The sequence below is a fragment of the Mobula birostris genome, chromosome 4, assembly GCF_030028105.1.
Source record: "Mobula birostris isolate sMobBir1 chromosome 4, sMobBir1.hap1, whole genome shotgun sequence".
NCBI lineage: Eukaryota > Metazoa > Chordata > Chondrichthyes > Myliobatiformes > Myliobatidae > Mobula > Mobula birostris.
In genome coordinates, this window is record NC_092373.1 from 142,661,445 (window position 1) to 142,681,398 (window position 19,954).

Sequence of the window (19,954 nt, forward strand, 5' to 3'; positions counted from 1 at the left end):
GTTGGGATCACAGAGACATGGCTCCAGGGTGACCAGGGATGGGAGCTCAACGATCAGGGATATTCAATATTCAGGAGGGATAGACATGAAGGAAGGGGAGGTGGGGTGGCGTTGCTGGTCAAAGAAGAGTTTAACACAATAGAAAGGAAGGACATAAGCCGGGAAGATGTGGAATCGATATGGGTAGAGCTGCGTAACACTAAGGGGCAGAAAACGCTGGTGGGAGTTGTGTACAGGCCACCTAACAGTAGTAGTGAGGTCGGAGATGGTATTAAACAGGAAATTAGAAGTGTGTGCAATAAAGGAACAGCAGTTATAATGGGTGACTTCAATCTACATGTAGATTGGGTGAACCAAATTGGTAAAGGTGCTGAGGAAGAGGATTTCTTGGAATGTATGCGGGATGGTTTTTTGAACCAACATGTCGAGGAACCGACTAGAGAGCAGGCTATTCTGGACTGGGTTTTGAGCAATGAGGAAGGGTTAATTAGCAATCTTGTCGTGAGAGGCCCCTTGGGTAAGAGTGACCATAATATGGTGGAATTCTTCATTAAGATGGAGAGTGACATAGTTAATTCAGAAACAAAGGTTCTGAACTTAAAGAGGGGTAACTTTGAAGGTATGAGATGTGAATTAGCTAAGATAGACTGGCAAATGACACTTAAAGGATTGACGGTGGATATGCAATGGCAAGCATTTAAAGGTTGCATGGATGAACTACAACAATTGTTCATCCCAGTTTGGCAAAAGAATAAATCAAGGAAGGTAGTGCACCCGTGGCTGACAAGAGAAATTAGGGATAGTATCAATTCCAAAGAAGAAGCATACAAATTAGCCAGAGAAAGTGGCTCATCTGAGGACTGGGAGAAATTCAGAGTTCAGCAGAGGAGGACAAAGGGCTTAATTAGGAAGGGGAAAAAAGATTATGAGAGAAAACTGGCAGGAAACATAAAAACCGACTGTAAAAGTTTTTATAGATATGTAAAAAGGAAAAGACTGGTAAAGACAAATGTAGGTCCCCTGTAAACAGAAACAGGTGAATTGATTATGGGGAGCAAGGACGTGGCAGACCAATTGAATAATTACTTTGGTTCTGTCTTCACTAAGGAGGACATAAATAATCTTCCAGAAATAGTAGGGGACAGAGGGTCCAGTGAGATGGAGGAACAGAGCGAAATACATGTTAGTAGGGAAGTGGTGTTAGGTAAATTGAAGGGATTGAAGGCAGATAAATCCCCAGGGCCAGATGGTCTGCATCCCAGGGTGCTTAAGGAAGTAGCCCAAGAAATAGTGGATGCATTAGTGATAATTTTTCAAAACTCGTTAGATTCTGGACTAGTTCCTGAGGATTGGAGGGTGGCTGATGTAACTCCACTTTTTAAAAAAGGAGGGAGAGAGAAACCGGGGAATTATAGACCGGTTAGCCTAACGTCGGTGGTGGGGAAACTGCTGGAGTCAGTTATCAAGGATGTGATAACAGCACATTTGGAAAGCGGTGAAATGATCGGACAAAATCAGCATGGATTTGTGAAAGGAAAATCATGTCTGACGTATCTCATAGAATTTTTTGAGGATGTAACTAGTAGAGTGGATAGGGGAGAACCAGTGGATGTGGTATATTTGGATTTTCAGAAGGCTTTTGACAAGGTCCCACACAGGAGATTAGTGTGCAAACTTAAAGCACACGGTATTGGGGGTAAGGTATTGGTGTGGGTGGAGAGTTGGTTAGCAGACAGGCAGCAAAGAGTGGGAATAAACGGGACCTTTTCAGAATGGCAGGCGGTGACTAGTGGGGTACTGCAAGGCTCAGTGCTGGGACCCCAGTTGTTTACAATATATATTAATGACTTGGATGAGGGAATTAAATGCAGCATCTCCAAGTTTGCGGATGACACGAAGCTGGGTGGCAGTGTTAGCTGTGCGGAGGATGCTAAGAGGATGCAGGGTGACTTGGATAGGTTGGGTGAGTGGGCAAATTCATGGCAGATGCAATTTAATGTGGATAAATGTGAAGTTATCCACTTTGGTGGCAAAAACAGGAAAACAGATTATTATCTGAATGGCGGCCAATTAGGAAAAGGGGAGGTGCAACGAGACCTGGGTGTCATTATACACCAGTCATTGAAAGTGGGCATGCAGGTACAGCAGGTGGTGAAAAAGGCGAATGGTATGCTGGCATTTATAGCGAGAGGATTCGAGTACAGGAGCAGGGAGGTACTACTGCAGTTGTACAAGGCCTTGGTGAGACCACACCTGGAGTATTGTGTGCAGTTTTGGTCCCCTAATCTGAGGAAAGACATCCTTGCCATAGAGGGAGTACAAAGAAGGTTCACCAGATTGATTCCTGGGATGGCAGGACTTTCATATGAAGAAAGACTGGATGAACTGGGCTTGTACTCGTTGGAATTTAGAAGATTGAGGGGGGATCTGATTGAAACGTGTAAGATCCTAAAGGGATTGGACAGGCTAGATGCAGGAAGATTGTTCCCGATGTTGGGGAAGTCCAGAACGAGGGGCCACAGTTTGAGGATAGAGGGGAAGCCTTTTAGGACCGAGATTAGGAAAAACTTCTTCACACAGAGAGTGGTGAATCTGTGGAATTCTCTGCCACAGGAAACAGTTGAGGCCAGTTCATTGGCTATATTTAAGAGGGAGTTAGATATGGCCCTTGTGGCTACGGGGGTCAGGGGGTATGGAGGGAAGGCTGGGGCAGGGTTCTGAGTTGGATGATCAGCCATGATCATAATAAATGGCAGTGCAGGCTCGAAGGGCCGAATGGCCTACTCCTGCATCTATTTTCTATGTTTCTATGTTTCTATACCTCTTCCTACCCTGTCTCCTGTAAAAATTCTATTCCCTTTTCTCAGTTCCTTCATCTTCGCCGCATCTGTCCCAGGATGAGGCTTTCCTTTCCAGGGCATCAAAGATGTCGTGTTTCGTTAAAGAATGGGGTTTCCTTCCCACTACTTTTGATGCTGCCCTCACCCGCATCTCCTCCATTTCCCATGCATCTACGCTCACCCCATCTTCCCGCCACCTGAACAGTGATAGAGTTCCTCTTGTCCTTACCTACAATCCAATATGCCACCACATCCAACACATCATTTTCCAGAAGTTCTGATATCTCCAAAGGATCCTACCTCCAAACACATCTCTACCTCCTTCCTACTCCCCCCTTACCACAGGGATCACTCTTCCATGATTCCCTTGTCCATTCACCTGCAACCCCCCCCCTCCCCCAGCACTAATCTTCCTCCTGACACTTATCCCTGCATTCAGTCAAGGTGCTACACCTGCCCATTCACCTCTTCCCTCACCTCCATTCAGGGCCCCGAAACAGTCCTTCCAGGTGGGGCAACACTTCACCTGCAAATCTGGTGGGTTCCTCTTTTGTATCTGGTGCTCCCGATGCGGCCTCCTCGACATTGGTGAGACCTGTCGTAAATTAGGTGACCACTTCGTCAAGCACCTCCACTCCATCCGCCGAAAGCAGAAATTGCAGGTGGCCCAACATTTTAGTTCCCATTCCCATTCCAACATGTTGGTCCATGGCCTCCTCATGCCATGTTGAGGCCACCGTTAAGGTGGAGGAGCAAGTTTATATTCCTTCTAGGTAGCCTCCAACCTGAAGATATGAATATTGATTTCTCCTTCTGGTAAAAAAAATTGCACCCCCACCCCCTTCTCCTATTCCAGTAAGGCCTCTTACCTCTTCCCACCTGCCTAACGTCTCCACCGGTGCTTATTTCCTTGCCTTCCTCCTATGGTCTATATATCAGATTCCTTCATCTCTAACCCTTTACCTTTCCCACCCACCTAGCTTCACCTATTACCTTCTAACTATCCTTCTTCCTTTCCCCTCCCCCCACCTTTTTATTCTGGCGTCTTTCTCCTTTCTTTCCTGTCCTGAAGAAGGGTCTCGGCCCGAAATATTAACTGTTTGTTAACTTCCATGAACGCTGCCTGACCTACCGAGTTCCTCCAGCATTTTGTATATGTTGCTCTGGATTTGCATTTTATAATGTACACATACCAACTTTATTGTATGAAGTTGAGATCTACAGTACCTAGATACTCTGACGTTTGATTCAGTTCACAGTCTATCACCAAAACTGTCTTCCCTTCTATTGACTGTCTCAAAGTCTGGCTGCCTCAGGAAAGCAGCCAACACAATCTAAGATCCCTCCCACCTGGTTATAGTTCTACCCCCTCCCCCCATCAGGCAGGAGATACAAAACCTTGAGAACACAAACCACCAGTCTCAGGGTCAGTTCCTATCCCACTGTTGAACAATAAAGTGAAACTGGGATTCTCTCAATCTATTTCACATGGCCCTTGCATTTTATTTGCCTACCTGCACTGGAACTGTAATAATATATTGTGGATTATATTTAGTGTTTTTATTTTGTACTACCTCAGTGTACTTATCTATGGACTGATCTGTCTGGACGGCATACAAACGAAAGCTTTTCACTGCATCATTGGATAATTGATTCTTAGAATTTTTAAATATTTCTGTACATCTGTGCCATTCAAATATTTGACAGCATTCACTACCTGCTAAATAAAGGGTGTAGATTGGTCAGATGTCAGCTTTTTGCTGTTCTGTGGGGCGGGATAGATCAATTCATATTGATGGACCTTGCCTCGAGGCATCTGGATGCCTTTTAATTGTTAGATACTAATTAGCCAAGGTGGTAGTGAGGGAGGAGGTGTAGGGACAGGTGTAGCACTCGTTCTGCTTGCAAGGATAAGTGCCAGCAGGGAGATCAAAGGGGAGGGATGAACGGACAAGGGAGTTGCGTAGGGAGTGATCCCTGTCAAAAGCAGAAAGTGGCGGGGGGTGGGGGGGGGGGAGAAGAGATGTGCTTAGTGGTGGGATCCTGCTGGAGATGGCAGAAGTTACAGAGTTACGTGTTGGATGCGGAGGCTGGTGGGGTGGTAGATGAGAACAAGAGGAACCCTTTCTGTGGTAGGGTGGCGGGAAAAAGGGGTACGAGTCAGACGTGCATGAAATAGAAGAGATGTGGTTGAGGACAGCGTTGATGGTGGAGGAAGGGAAGCCCCTTTCTTTGAAAAAGGAGGACATCTCCTTCGCTGGTGGAGGAAGGGAAGTCCCTGGCCTGCCGAGTTCCTCCAGCATTTTGTGTGTGTTGCTCGGATTTCTAGCATCTTCAGATTTTCTCTTGTTTGTGGTTTGATTACAAATAAGCAAATCAGTCAAACTCAAGAAAAATAATTCACCAAGAAGCTTTAAAATTATAATATCTTTATTAAGCAGAGAAAAGGCTGAAGATTCACATGTCTTAAACAGTACAGGACTGTAAAAAGACAAATATAAGTATTCTCAATGTCAGAAAATTATTAAAATGGAAATCACCATCTATTCCCAACAAACACTTCAAGAAAAAGACAGCAAAAATGTTAAACATCAAACAAGAATAATGGTCCAGTCTAGGCAAAATAGCTCTAAAACAATTGGACTGTGGGTTAATGAATAAATAGCTGAAAGCCACTTTCAAATGAAAATAGTCCAAAAAGCTGCAGAAATAACTGCTGCAAATGCAAGGTTGGAAGTCCCCAAATTATATCGCCAGCAGGGAATGATTTTGTACAACTCCCACATGTTTAAAGTCTCTTATATTCATTCTTTAAATTAAAAAAAAACATACTTAGAATATAAGCCCATTTCCTAGAAGTCTGCTTTGATGAGTTACTGCAATGCATGTCCACAATGTTACTCCACAATGACTTCGTATAAAATGATCTGGCTAGTAATCTGACCTAATGGTAATAAAAGGATGATGATCTGCGACCATGCCAGAAGTGTGGATGACTTGGCGGAGATACTGGAAGTTTTCCTGCTAAATCTAGGGAGTTGTGGTTTTGGGAGGTAATGTCTACTGAGTAGCGCCAAGATGGAGTTCAGACCAGAAATAGTACACCTTTGTCATAGCGAATGGGATATCAATTAGTGATCAGATACCAATCCTGGAAGACGTTAACATTGTTGGAAGTTATCGTAAATGCATCTTATCCGATCAAGTGTGGAGTTCTCTGCAACCCTATTGACTTCCACTGGTGATTAAGCTTGGGAAAGTTGCAAGATGAACACAGCCATATTGTATCCAATACTAAATTCTGGATTGTGATCACCAGCCTCTAAAAGACACTTTATTATGCGAGGGTTACGAGGAATAGTAAAGATTTCCCCATGGTCCTCACTGACATCAGCTTTAACTTTCTCTATTCTACTCGTATCGTTTCTCCATTTAAGAAATCTGAGGTTTAGCTACAGATAACTACGTTGGATTTATTTGTTATTGTAATATGTTACCCTTAAAGCATTTAAAAAATCATACGTACTCCAATGAGGATGGAGTGCGGGGAAAGGCTACATTTATTGTGATTCGTACATTACAAAAAAGGCCACATAAACATATACTGTATCCCCTCTATCTGTCAGTCCTAATCCCTAAGTAACAACTGTCTATTTCCCTCCATGGATGCTGCCTGACCTACTGAGTTCCTCTAGCTTTTTGTATGTTGCTCCGGATTCCAGCATCTCGTGTCTAACATAACGTCTTCCATAGGATAAATTACTTTTCCCTCAAATAAAACTGTTGGGGATATGGGTTGTAAACAATCACTGCACTTCTGCCAGTACTTTTCGTTGCCACATAGTTTCTAATTACTTTCCCAACAACGTAACTTCCAATCGGCAAAAAGAAGAGACCAATCTTCTACTTTCGCTGCAACTCTTCCAACTCTCTTAAACACTAAACACCAATAGATTCCAGGTAATCTTACTTTGCTCTTGCAGCAGTGTCCGCCAGACCGACGACAGCGATGCAACCCAGATTTTCAAATTGACGGTCAAACGAAAGGGGAAGATGTGCTCATGCGCGGCACGCGGCGTATACGTCACGTGACACCAGTTACTAAAGCAATTACCTTTACAAAGTTAAAAAATATATATATTTTACATATAGGAATGTGATTTAAAATATATTTCAAGACCACATTTACTTTAATCATTGTTATTTTTTGTCTTCTTTTCTGCCTCCGCGAGGAGGTGACGCCAGCGCAGCCTCGTTGTCGACTGGGTAAACGGCGGAATTTTCAAAAATGGAGCGAGTCTGCCGCGGCGTTGGGCGGGCAACTGGAGCGAGGGAGCGAGCGGCGGAGCAGTGAGTCCGCGCCCTTCGGGGGCAGCGGCGGAGACAGAGCGGCTACCGGCATGGCGACCGTGTGCATCGGTGAGAAAATAAAGGTACGCCCCGCCATCTCCTGTATTTTGGTCACTAACAGAAGTCCTGACACTATTTCCCGTGGACGGCAACTCGTCCAATCTCAGACCGAAGCTTCGGCGGGGGCCCGTCCCCTTCATCAGCTGTCACGTTTAGACCCTTTGGTATAGCCGATTTGTTATTCTTTTAACTAACATTTTCTGGTTTTCTGTCTGCCACTGATTCTGTCCCAGATCGGGCGCAGATGTGGTACCTACCGTTTCGGAGCGAGATGTCTGCCCAGAAGCCAAGCCAGCGAAACACACAGTTCACTTTCTATCTTCTATAGGGAAAAAAACAATCCGTTAATTCTGGGGAGGTTGATTGAAAGATGTCAACATTTTTAAAAAAAACTTCTTAAAACTATATGTCATCAAATCATTCCATTCATTCTGCCATCAATTCAGTACATTCTTTCATATTCACAATGCACCAGTACAGCTAGTTTCCACTTAGAATAATTCATCCAGGAAGTGTTCACTCTACAGAGCCCAGCCCTTCGAGCTCAAAGTAAATTTGTTGCTATATATTATCTTGAGATTCATCTTCTTGCAAACATTTACATGAAAATAGATAAGCACAATTTCTGAAGAACTGTACATAGGCAACCAATGAGCAAAAGATAAATTGTGCAACTATAAAATAGTACTGAGAACATGAATTGTATATTCTTTGAAAGTAGGTTGTAGAATTAGTTCAGAGTTGTCCAATTGTTCAATGTCCAGTGATGGTTGGAACTTGGACTGTGATCCCTCACCTCATAGTTTTTACATTGGCTGTGCTAAGCTTAAATGTGCCCCTGACTCTTTGAGGGTGAATTATGCTAACTGGCAGTATTCACTTACTGACCTCTTGGTGCACCAGAATAACATCAGGTTTCAGGTAGAAGGGTAGACCAAACTCTGTCTTTAACATCTGATGATCTTACAGCAGCAGTTGATGTTTATCTTGATGTTCATCCCTGGGAACACTGTAGATATCAGGGGTGCTCTGTTACACAGCAGTTTGAGACAAATTGCTGTCAAGCATAGTTTGGTTCCAGCATAGTTTTCCAGACCTTGGCAAATGTGCTATACACAAATGTGTGGGTGATTGTATCATATGCACCATAGCCATGATAGCTTGGGAGTTAGACTCCGACCATAAGACATAAGAGCAAAATAAGGCCATTCAGTCCATTAAGTCTGCTCATGGCAGATTTATTATCCCTCTCAAACCCTTACCAATCAAGAACTTATCAACTTCCGCTTTAAATATACCCAATTACTTGGCCTCCACCTCCATTTGTGGCAATGAATTCCACAGATTTACCACTGTCTGGCTGAAGAAAATCATCTCAGTTCTAAAGGGGTGTCGTTCTATCTCAGTTCTAAGAGGCTGTGCCCTCTTGTCCTAGCTCCGCCACTAGAGGAAGCATCCTCTCCGCAACAATTCCATGCCTTTCAGGAACTGATCAGAACAGATTTGACAAGAAGTGTCCTGTCCACTACCAGCCAATATTGTCAACATCTACTGTACAATTTTATAATGTTTGTAAGCCTGATCTACATGTCTTGTTGAATGCACGAGCAACGAAGTGAGCCTGACTAAATATGTGGATGGACCAATAGACAATAAACAATAGGTGCAGGAGTAGGCCATTCAGCTCTTTGAGCCAGCACCACAATTCACTGTGATCATGGCTGATCATCTACAATCAGTACCCTTTTCCTGCCTTCTCCCCATATCCCTTCACTCTGCTATCTTTAAGAGCTCTATCTAACTCTTTTTTGAAAGAATCTAGAGAATTGGCCTCCACTGCCTTCTGAGGCAGAGCATTCCACAGAACCACAACCCTCTGTGTGGAAAAAGTTTTTTCTCAACTCCGTTCCAAATTGTCTACCCCTTATCCTTAAACTGTGGGCTCTGTTGGAGGAGTCCAGAATCATCAGGATCATGTTTCCTGCCTCTAGCGTGTCCAATCCCTTAATAATCTTATATGTTTCAATCAGATCCCTTCTCATCCTTCTAAATTCCAGCGTATTAAACCCCAGTCGCTCCAATCTTTCAACATATGACAGTCCCACCATCCCGGAAATTAACTTCGTGAACCTACGCTGCACTCCCTCAATAGCTAGAATGTCCTTCCTCAAAATTGGAGACCAAAACTGTACACAGTATTCCAGGTGTGGTCTCACCAGGGCCCTGTACAGCTGCAGAAGGGCCTCTTTGCTCTTATACTCAATTCCCGTCGTTATGAAGGCCAACATGCCATTAGCTTTCTTCACTGCCTGCTGTACCTGCACGCTTACTTTCAGTGACTGATGAACAAGGACACCTAGATCTCGTTGTACTTCCCCTTTTCCTAACTAGGCCTACAGCTTAAGTTATCAGACAATCATAAAGCTTTTGAGGCCATGTTAAATTAATTTGTACTTATTAGTACGGTACTAAAGCAAATATGCAACACCAAAAAAACATGCTGGCAGGATAGAGTACCAACAGCTTTCTTGTAGAACTACCCTACCAACATGCAGTTATAGTCTAGACTGCAGGAAGAATTCCATTCCTTGAAAATTTAACTACCTCTTAGTTACCCAAAATGAGTCAAATATTACCTGATATCCAGGAAGAGCGTAACTTTGTGCAACAAGCTGGCTGACTGTTTTGTATAGAAGCCCATCACAGAATGTGTCATTTTGGAGATATCCATTCTACCATCTAAGTTGTTTATTAGACAGTTAATGTGCATATTTAAGACCTTACTAGGGAGGCAACAGATAGTAGGAACACTATAACACAGGTGGTAATTGGGTGGTGTAAATCATTAGAAATGCATTTTTCGTGGGAAATTTTTTCCCTCTTTGCAATCCAAAACTGTACAAGTAAAAGTACAAGTACAAACTGTACAAGTAAACTGTAGCTAGTAAAAAAGGCCACAAGTGTTCTTCTATCAAGATCTGCATTGCAATGGAGCCTTGTAGTTTCTTCACATGATAGGAGTTGCGGCCATCTTTCAATCCATTTTTTTCTCCTAAAGTTGGTGCCAAACTCTAACCCAAGTTTAATTTGATGCACAAACAGAAGTCAACATAACAAGATTCCACCTTGTTACTACTTCATTAAATCAAGAAGGAATATTAAAAATGTTTTTTTTTTTATCTTGGTTGTCTCCAGTTCTCTTGGTTATAATGGGGCTCATTTCGATAAATAAAAAGCATAAGTTTAACTAAACCTCTCCTTTTGATTTATTTAGCTACATTATAATATTCTATTATGCGCTTATTGAGTATGCCCACAAGAAAATGAATCTCAGGGTTAGAAACATAGAAAACCTACAGCACAATACAGGCCATTCGGCCCACAATGCTGTGCTGAACATGTACTTACTTTAGAAATTACCTAGGGTTACCCATAGCCCTCTATTTTTCTAAGCTCCATGTACCTAGCCAAGAGTCTCTTAAAAGACCCTATTGTATCCGCCTTCATCACCGTCACTGACAGCCCATTCCACGGACTCACCATTCTCTGCTTAAAAAAGCTTACCCCTGACATCTCTGTACCTACTTCCAAGCATCTTAAAACTATGCCCTCTCATGTTAGCCATTTCAGCCCTGGGGAAAAAAGCCTCCATCTATTCGCTTCAAGGAGAAAAGGCTGAGTTCACTTAACCTATTCTCATAAGGCATGCTTCCCAATCCAGGCAACATCCTTGTAAATCCCCTCTGTACCCTTTCTATAATTTCCACATCCTTCCTGTAGTGAGGTAACCAGAACTGAGCACAGTACTCCAAGTGGGGTCTGACCAGGGTCCTATATAGCTGTAACATTACTTTTCAGCTCTTGAACTCAATCTCACAGTTGATGAAGGCCAATACACCGTACGCCTTCTTAACCACACAGTCAACCGGTGCAGCAGCTTTGAGTGTCCTATGGACTCGGACCCCAAGATCTCTCTGATCCTCCATGCTGCCAAGAGTCTTAACATTAATACTATATTCTGCCATCATCTTTGACCTTCCAAAATGAATCACCTCATACTTATCTGGGTTGAACTCCATCTGTCACTTTATATGGTGACATAGATATATATACTTTGATAATAAATTTACTTTGAACTTTTAATGGTGTAATTAATCTACACCATTGTTGCTTTAATGATTGGTGCACTTGTACTCCAGATTCTTCTGAAAGCTTCATTATCTTTCACATCCATCTGCCAAGTCATATTTCTAGTGATGAGAAAATTTCAACACTTGTAAGGAGGCTTTTACAAGATTTGCGTGTTGGCTTTGAAGACTTTGAAAACCAAAAAATGTTACATGATCTGCCTCTTGCTACAGGTAGAGTTCTTTATAATGGCATCTGGTAGTTTAGCACTCCCGGACATAGTTGCTTTGATTCTTATGTTGGACCCAACAACAAGGTCTCCAAGATATTTCTTTCATATCTCCACACAAGTGTTTGTAGGTTTGGCATTGACTGAGTTGGTTTAATATAACAATACAGAGGATACCTGGCTGTCTTTCTGCTGATTTGTTTGATTGTTTATGTTTCTTTGGATGTCTGGTGAGGACAGAATTCCTGTAAGACCTTATGAATTGTTAAAGTTGGTTTATTTAGGTTGTCTGAATTTGGTGATGAATCTATTTTGGCTTGGTCAGAGCATTACCATATTAGACAAGTCAGCCCAAATATCTTTGAGTGAAAGTGGAGATCCTGACTGTCACCAGGTCCACCAATCATTTTGTATTTACAAACTTGCAACTGTTGTTTTAAGTGCTGCCTTGTCTTTCTTTAAACGGATAATGGAAGAACATCTGTGGAAAAGAGTCACTCTTGAAGTAACCATTGTACAACAAAATGAGTTGAGGTCACTTTTGATTGAAACAGCTGATTTAATTTAAGTTGAAATCAGCCAGCTTGGCATAGATAGCTGTTCATATTGGCTAATCAACAAGTTGTTGAGGATGACACTAGAGTGGTTTTCTTGTGGGAAAAGGTCCATTGAGAGTGTCAGTGAATGCATTTTCTATTATGATCATCAAAGGTGGTGCTTTTTGACACTTGCTTGGATCCCTCCTTTAATTTTCTTCCAAAACAGCATTCAGTGATTGATGGTATCATATGTGCTGATTGGTCATTGAATGTAGCAGGGATCTAACTAAGCAAGTGCAATGAGTTGTCATTTCTTAAATCCACCCTTGGTGTACTTGGTGAGATTCAGTACTTGAGAGGTGCATGATTTGCCATTCATATTATGCAACTGAATTTTTGTCTTGCAAAATGTGGAAGAACTAATTCACAGTGAGACACCAATAAGTTTATAGGGTAGCAACAAATCTAGTATGAGAACACAGTAGGAGCCTGCTCCCCCTTTAGACAAAATCAATATTGATCTTGCATCTCAACATATTTTCCTACCTATCTGATGTCTCTCAATCAGAAACTTATCGATCACTGTTCTTAGTGCAGTTGGTGATTGAACCTCCACAGTCGTCTTGGGTAGAGCATGCTGAAATTCACTAAGACATTTCTCCTTGTCTCAAATCAAAATAATCCACCCCTGTTTTAATTGTAATAATGACTTTAGGCTCCTTGATGTTGATTAAGATTAGCTGAAAACTACATCAATCTCAAGAGTCCTTCTCTGGCTTCAAAGACAACAATGTATATTGGCCTCATCATTTTGAAAATGCAATCCATGGTCATGCAGGTGTTGGATAGTCTATTCAATGCAGATGTCATCTTGGCTTATATTTGTATATTTTGATATTTTTGCTTGCTTTTTCCATTTTGGCTGCTATAATTTGTCATTCCCTAATTGCATCACTCCCATCAGGGAAGAGGCTACATAGCATCCATGTCAGGACCACCAGACTCGAAAACAGTTACTTTCCCCAAGCAGTAAGGCTGATCAACACCTCCACTACTTGATCATTTCCTCTCAGGGTCACCTTATGTACAGACACACCAGTGCCTAGCATCACTTTATGGATATAAAATCAAGCTGTGTATATATATCAGCTATCTTATGTACTTAAAAACATAGACACGAGGCAATCTGCAGATGCTGGAAATTCAAGCAACACACACAAAAAATGCTGCCTGTCCTGCTGTGTTCTCCAGCATTTTTTTTGTGTGTTGATCTTATGTATTTATTTTTATTATTGTTGCAATTTATCTTACTGTTTTCTCTCAGTTTTTTGCTTCCCCTAATATCTAAATTGATCATCTTGTTGTTTTCTCTTATGCTATTTGTTAGTGTGCATGCTCTTTATATAAATCTATTTTTTAAGGATCATGAAACATTGAAGAGGTTAGATTTAAAGTAGGAAGGGTGATTTAACGGGAGAGGAATGACGAGGCAGATTTTATAAAATATGTAAGGGTGGAAAGTAATTTTAGAGACATTGGGGGGAGGTGATTTTTTTGACTAATACTTCCCACATTCTCTAGTTCTAAATCGTACGAGGGTTAAATTAATACCATCAAAATCAGGTTCATTATCACTGTCTTGAATGGCGTGAAATTTGTTGTTTTGCGCAGCTAACAGTGTAAGACATATAATAATTACTATAAATTACAAAATAACTAGTGCCAGAAAAAAAGGAAAAAAAAGTTCATGGACCGTTCAGAAGTCTGGTGGCGGAGGGGAAGGAGCTGTTCCTAAATCACTGAGTGTGGTCTTCAGGGTCCGGTACAGTATCTCCCCGCGATGCTAGTAATGCGAAGAGGGTATGTTCCGGATGGCGAGTGCCTTAGTGATTGATGCCGTCTTTTTTTGAGGTACAGTCTCTTGAAAATGCCCCCAATGGTGAAGAGGGTGCCCGTTGTGGAGTAGTAGACTTCAATACCCGACGCCCTTAACTAGAAATTATTTGCTGACAAATTGTTTGATAAGTTTATTGTAGAAATGAAGGCTATTCAAATTTTCAATGGATTGTCCCAGTATGTAATGTATTTGTGTTTAAACATACTTTATAATGATTTGATATTTCGCTTGGCGAGGCTTTGAAGAGCACGTAAATAATACTTAAGGTCTGTTGCTTGGCAATGAGAAGCCGTTGTGTTAACGCGGGAATAAAACCGGGCTTATGTTTTACTGACTCGGTCTTTTACCTTTGAGTCCTCTCGCTACTTAGCTAGTTCGTGCGCAGTCAAAGAAAGACTAGTCAAGTTCCCGTTGGTAGTTCTAAAATGCTTGATCGGGTGTTGAATTGTATCTTAAAGTGCAAGAGTATGATGTCAGTAGATGGTGAAAATGCCATTGAGGTAAGCTGTATGAAGCATTTATACTGAACAAGCCAGTCATTTGCACATTGCGTAATAGTTATTATTGCATTATTGTGCTGCAATCGATCAAGAGTATTATTGAATCGGTGACTGAACAATTTTTTTTCAGGACTTCAAGGTTTTAACACTCCTTGGGAAGGGGTCGTTCGCCTGTGTTTACAGAGCAAAATCTGTAAGTACTGGTCTGGAGGTGGCGATAAAAATGGTAAGTTTACCCCAAGCGGTATGTACTTTTAAACAATATTATTTTATCTTTCTCTGCCTATGGGAATCTTGAATGCAATACTTACTTTAGTCCAGCTTGTTAGAATTATTTTTAAATGTCTTGTCAACATAACAACAATAATATGGTTTGCTCTAATGGTTTAAAAAAAGGTCTGAGTTGAGTTTGTCTTGAATGTTTGACTTGAAACAGGCTAAACATAATTGTTCATTGTGGCTGATTCATTTCTCCATGTCCAGAAAAGTAACTAAAAATATCCAAATAAATCCCATAAATCTTTTGGAATTCTTGGACAATTTTAACCAACTTGTAATTAAAGTTCATATTCAAGTTGGTCATTGGCGTTTTTTAAATTGCTGAGTGCATCTTTGGGAATACTCTTTCCAAATAAACAGTAAAATTCAGCTCAGCAATGTACTTGTTTAAAATCCAAAGGACAGAATAAATTTTAATCACTGCAGGTTTAGTGACGACTCACCACTTTTAAGAGAGTATCCTGCCCAAGATTCTAACATCCTCATGTCAGAGGAAATTACCGGTAAAATAGAATAAAAATCAAGCACTTGATATTATTGTCTAATGGGTAACTATTGTTTCATGAGACACCTTTGTGAGAAACTGGTTTACTCATTTTGGCCATCATTGGTATTGGAAAATTAAATTACTGAATGTCAACTGTGAAACTTGTTCCCATTTCTTACTTTAAGGAAAATAAGTTTTACTGCTAGTAACTTAAAACTATTTATGATGGAAAGAATCTTCACGTTCCCAAGTGGATAATTTCAAATAATTTTGCACTTGTGTAATATTTTCCCACAAAATCTAGTAAAAATTTTGAAATAGAAAATAATTTAATTTATCTAATTAACACACAAAATGCTGGGGGAACTCAGCAGGCCAGGCAGCATCTATGGAAAAGAGTAAGCAGTTAATGTTTTGAGCTACGACCCTTCATCAGGACTTAGGAATCAAGGGTCTCAGCCCAAAACATCAACTGTTTACTCTTTTTCATAGATGCTGCCTGACCTGCTGAGTTCCTCCAGCATTTTGTGTGCATTGCTTGGATTTCCAGCATCTGCAGGTTTTCTCGTATTTAATTCATCTAATTGCTCATTGTTGAAATGATATGGATTCAATGAATTGTGTTCCCAGATTGACAAAAAGGCCATGCACAAAGTGGGAATGGTACAGAGAGTCCGCAACGAAGTGGAGATACATTGTCAGTTGAAGCATCCGTCTATATTGGAGGTAATTACAGTTTTATGAGCACTGTTCTTTTGCATCTATTTTATGAGAATACTTATGGATGATCTTTGTTTACTTTCAGCTTTACAACTATTTTGAAGACAACAATTATGTCTATTTGGTACTGGAGATGTGTCACAATGGAGAGATGAGCAGATATTTAAAGAACAGGAAAGCTAGTTTCTCAGAAGATGAAGGTACTACCATTTGAAAATATTTATTATGGACTTTCCATTCATAAATATGATATTGAGGACCATGTGTTTTTTATTGCTAGATTCAAATTGATCTCTACTTCGCTATATTCAGGCTTCATTCATAAAACTACTGATCTACCATCATAAACTATTAGGGCTTTCCCCAGTGCTCTGGTTTCCTCTCTCATCTTGAAGATATTCTCACTGTTAAGTTAGTTGGGTACCATAGTGGTGATAGGACAATCAGAGTGGAATTGATGGACATGTGAGAGAAATATATAGGGAATGAGATTGTGCTGAGAGTCCACATGGACTTGATAGGCCGAATAGCCTCTTTCTCTACCAAATGAAGGTATGAAAAACATTGCATAGGTGTACAGATGGTGCTCAGCATTATCTTACTAGGACTTCACTTGTCTCTTATATTGTTTTGTTTGAATTGGATGGGCTGAAATCTCCAGGGATAGATGACCAGAACTCTGCTGGGAAGACATTTGAGGAGAACATTAAACACTGTGTTTTATCTGCTGAAACCTGTTAGTAATAAGAGCTCACTTAAATAAAATGGTTAGGAAATAAATCAGAGGTTACATTAGGATTGTTTTATGTGTGTCTATAGAATATGAAATACATTGGCTGATTAGGATATATACTAAAGATTCAAAAGAAAATGGATAAATAAGAGCAAAAAAATTGCTAACATAAAGAGGTGGGATTATGAGTAGAACTGCCATTTGAGTAGGCTGAAATTTGTTGTTGTTTGTTGTTCTAATATATATCAGCTTATCTACTGATGTCTAGTATAAACCCAAGGACTCTCACAGCTGCCTGGACTATACCTCTTCCCACCCTGTCACTTGTAAAAATGCCATCCCCTTTCTCAGTTCCTTTGTCTCTGCTGCATCTGCTCTCAGGATGAGGCTTTTCATTCCAGAACTGAGGTGTCCTCCTCCTTCAAAGAAAGGGGCTTCCCTTCCTCCACCATCAATGCTGCCCTCAACCTACCCCCCACCCCATGTGTACACGTCCAGAACATAACTCTCCATAAATTCCACCATCTCCAATAGGATTCCATGACCAAACACATGTTTCCCTCCACTCCCCACCCACCCGCCCCCCCACCCCAGTTTCTGCTTTCTGCAAGGATTGCTCCCTATGTGACTCCCTTGTCCATTCGTCCCTCCCCTCTGATCTTCATCCTGGCACTTATCCTTGCAAGTGGAACAAGTGCTCCACCTGCCCCTACACATCCCCCCTCACTACCATTCAGGGCCCCAAACAGTCCTTCCAGGTGAGGCGACAATTCAACTGAGTCTGTGGGGTCATCTACTATATCCAATGCTCCTGGTGTGGCCTCCTGTATGTCGGTGAGAATCGATGTAAATTGGGAGGCTGCTTCATTGAGCACCTATGCTCTTTCTCCAGGAAAAAGTGGGATCTCCCAGTGGCCACCCATTTTAATTCCACTTCCCATTTCTATTCTGACATGTCAGTCCATGGCCTCCTCTACTGTCGCGATGAGGCCACACTGAGGTTGGAGGAGCAACACCTAATATTCCATTTGAGTAGCCTCCAACCTGATAGCGTGAACATCAATTTCTCAAACTTCTGGTAATGCTACTCCCCACCCCCCCTTACCCATTCCCATTTCCTTCTATCACCTTATCTCCTTACCTGCCCATCACCTCCCTCTGATGCTCCTCCCCCTTTTCTTTCTTCCATGGCCTTCTGTCCTGTCCTCTCAGATTCTTCCTTCTCCACTTTTCTAGCCCTGTATCTCTTTCACCAATCAACTTCCCAGCTCCTTACTTGCCCTCTTCCTCCTCTTCGCCCCCCCCCCACAACTTCCTGGTTTTTCCTATCACCTTGTGTTTTTTCCTCCTCTCCCCCCATATTTTTACTCTGACTCCTCATCTTTTTTTCTCCAGTCTTGATGAAGGATCTCAGCCCGAAATGTTGACTATACTCTTTTCCATCGATGCTGCCTGGCCTGTTGAGTTCCTCCAGCATATTGTGTGTGTTGCTTGGATTTACATGTATCTGCAGATTTTTCTCTTGTTTGTGAGTGACATAATTATTTTGAGTTAGTAATGGAGGGAGTATGGCAAAAAAGGGGAATAGTTTTAATATATTCTTTTTAAAATTGACATTCATTCTGCTTTTCTTTTTTTTAAATACACAGCTCAACACTTCATGCATCATATTGTTACTGGAATGCTGTATCTTCACTCACATGGTATATTGCATCGGGACCTCACTCTTTCTAATCTTCTACTTACAAGTGACATGAACATAAAGATAGCAGATTTTGGATTAGCCACACAGCTGAAAATGCCCACTGAAAAGCATTTCACCATGTGTGGAACCCCCAATTACATTGCACCGGAGATCGCAACTCACAGTGCTCATGGTCTTGAATCTGATGTGTGGTCTCTTGGGTGCATGTTTTATACTTTTCTGGTGGGAAAGCCGCCATTTGACACTGACACTGTTAAAAATACACTGAATAAAGTGATGCTGGCAGATTATGAAATGCCGACATTTGTTTCAAGCGAGGCTCAAGATTTGATCTATCAGCTGCTTCGAAAAAATCCAGCAGATCGCATCATTCTTTCTAGTATATTGGACCATCCATTCATGATGAAGTGCCCTTCATCCAAAAGTAAAGATCCAATATCTGCAGAGGACTCAATGGATAGTGGACATGCCACAATTTCAACTGCATTTACCACAGGACCAGGATCTTCTGGTGCTAGTGCCACAGGACGCTTACAGCAGAAGACGAAACAAGTCATAGGACAGTTTCTTCCAAATAAAATGTCAGTCATTACTTCACACAATAGTATTATCAATGATACTTCATCCCTAGGATTTAGCATAGAATATCATGAGGAAAGAGCACAAAATACTGAAATTAGTAGAGCTGGTCGAGGAAGAACTATACAACATGGAGATGAAGAACGACCCCATTCCCGATGGCTTCGAAGGGCGCACTCTACTGACAGATCTGAAAACTTCCAAAATCAGAATCCTGAAAAGTCTAGCAGCAGCATGGAGCGCTGTCAGTCTGTTGATGCACTGTTAAAGTCAACCAGACATGGAATGCATAATCGTGAAAACTTTTATGGAGATAATTATATAAATATTCCACAATTTAATAGAGAAGTTTCAGATAACATCGCCACCCACAACAAGCTTACCATGTCTCCTGTCAAACAGACTACAAAGTAAGTACATCCTTTTTTATCTTCACAACGTAACAAAAGACAAACTCTGGATGTTGCAGGATACAAGTCTAAACAGAATAAATTAAAATAAATTTGAATTTTTTATGTTGGTTTTCATAATGGAAAACATTGGCTAGATGTGATCCAGACTTGATCTTGATCTCCAGTGCTTTCTGTGTGGAGTTTCCACATTCTGTGTGTTTTTTCTGTATGTTCTGTATATCTCGGCCCGAAATGTCGACTGTACCTGTTCCTAGAGATGCTGCCTGGCCTGCTGTGTTCACCAGCAAGTTTTATGTGTGTTACTTGAAATTCCAGCATCTGCAGATTTCCTCGTGTAAAGAGAATTGGGGTCACTCTGAGTTAGGTAGCATCAGCTCATTGGGTCAAGAGGCCTTTTTGTATGTCACAAGGAATTGCAAATGACGGAGATCTCTAGGAAAATAGTTTGTCTAATATGTAAAATTAATGGTAATAATTTGTTTAAGAATGAAGAGT

At 41.3% G+C, this 19,954-nt stretch overlaps 1 protein-coding gene and 1 long non-coding RNA gene across 2 annotated transcripts in view; one reads left to right on the top strand and one right to left on the bottom strand.

The window, feature by feature from the left end:
* LOC140196035 (uncharacterized) overlaps positions 1 to 6,876 on the bottom strand; it is a 40,207-nt gene extending 33,331 nt beyond the window's left edge. The window contains exon 1 of the long non-coding RNA XR_011885599.1: positions 6,811 to 6,876. This is a non-coding gene — a long non-coding RNA (uncharacterized lncRNA). The remainder of the gene's footprint in view (positions 1 to 6,810) is intronic.
* Positions 6,877 to 7,138: 262 nt separating this feature from the next.
* Positions 7,139 to 19,954, top strand: part of plk4 (polo-like kinase 4 (Drosophila)) — a 40,326-nt gene continuing 27,510 nt past the window's right edge. The window contains exons 1-5 of the mRNA XM_072254738.1: positions 7,139 to 7,273; positions 14,674 to 14,769; positions 15,940 to 16,035; positions 16,115 to 16,229; positions 18,412 to 19,456. Coding sequence (XP_072110839.1) covers positions 7,241 to 7,273; positions 14,674 to 14,769; positions 15,940 to 16,035; positions 16,115 to 16,229; positions 18,412 to 19,456 — 1,385 coding nt within the window. The 5' untranslated portion in view covers positions 7,139 to 7,240. The remainder of the gene's footprint in view (positions 7,274 to 14,673; positions 14,770 to 15,939; positions 16,036 to 16,114; positions 16,230 to 18,411; positions 19,457 to 19,954) is intronic.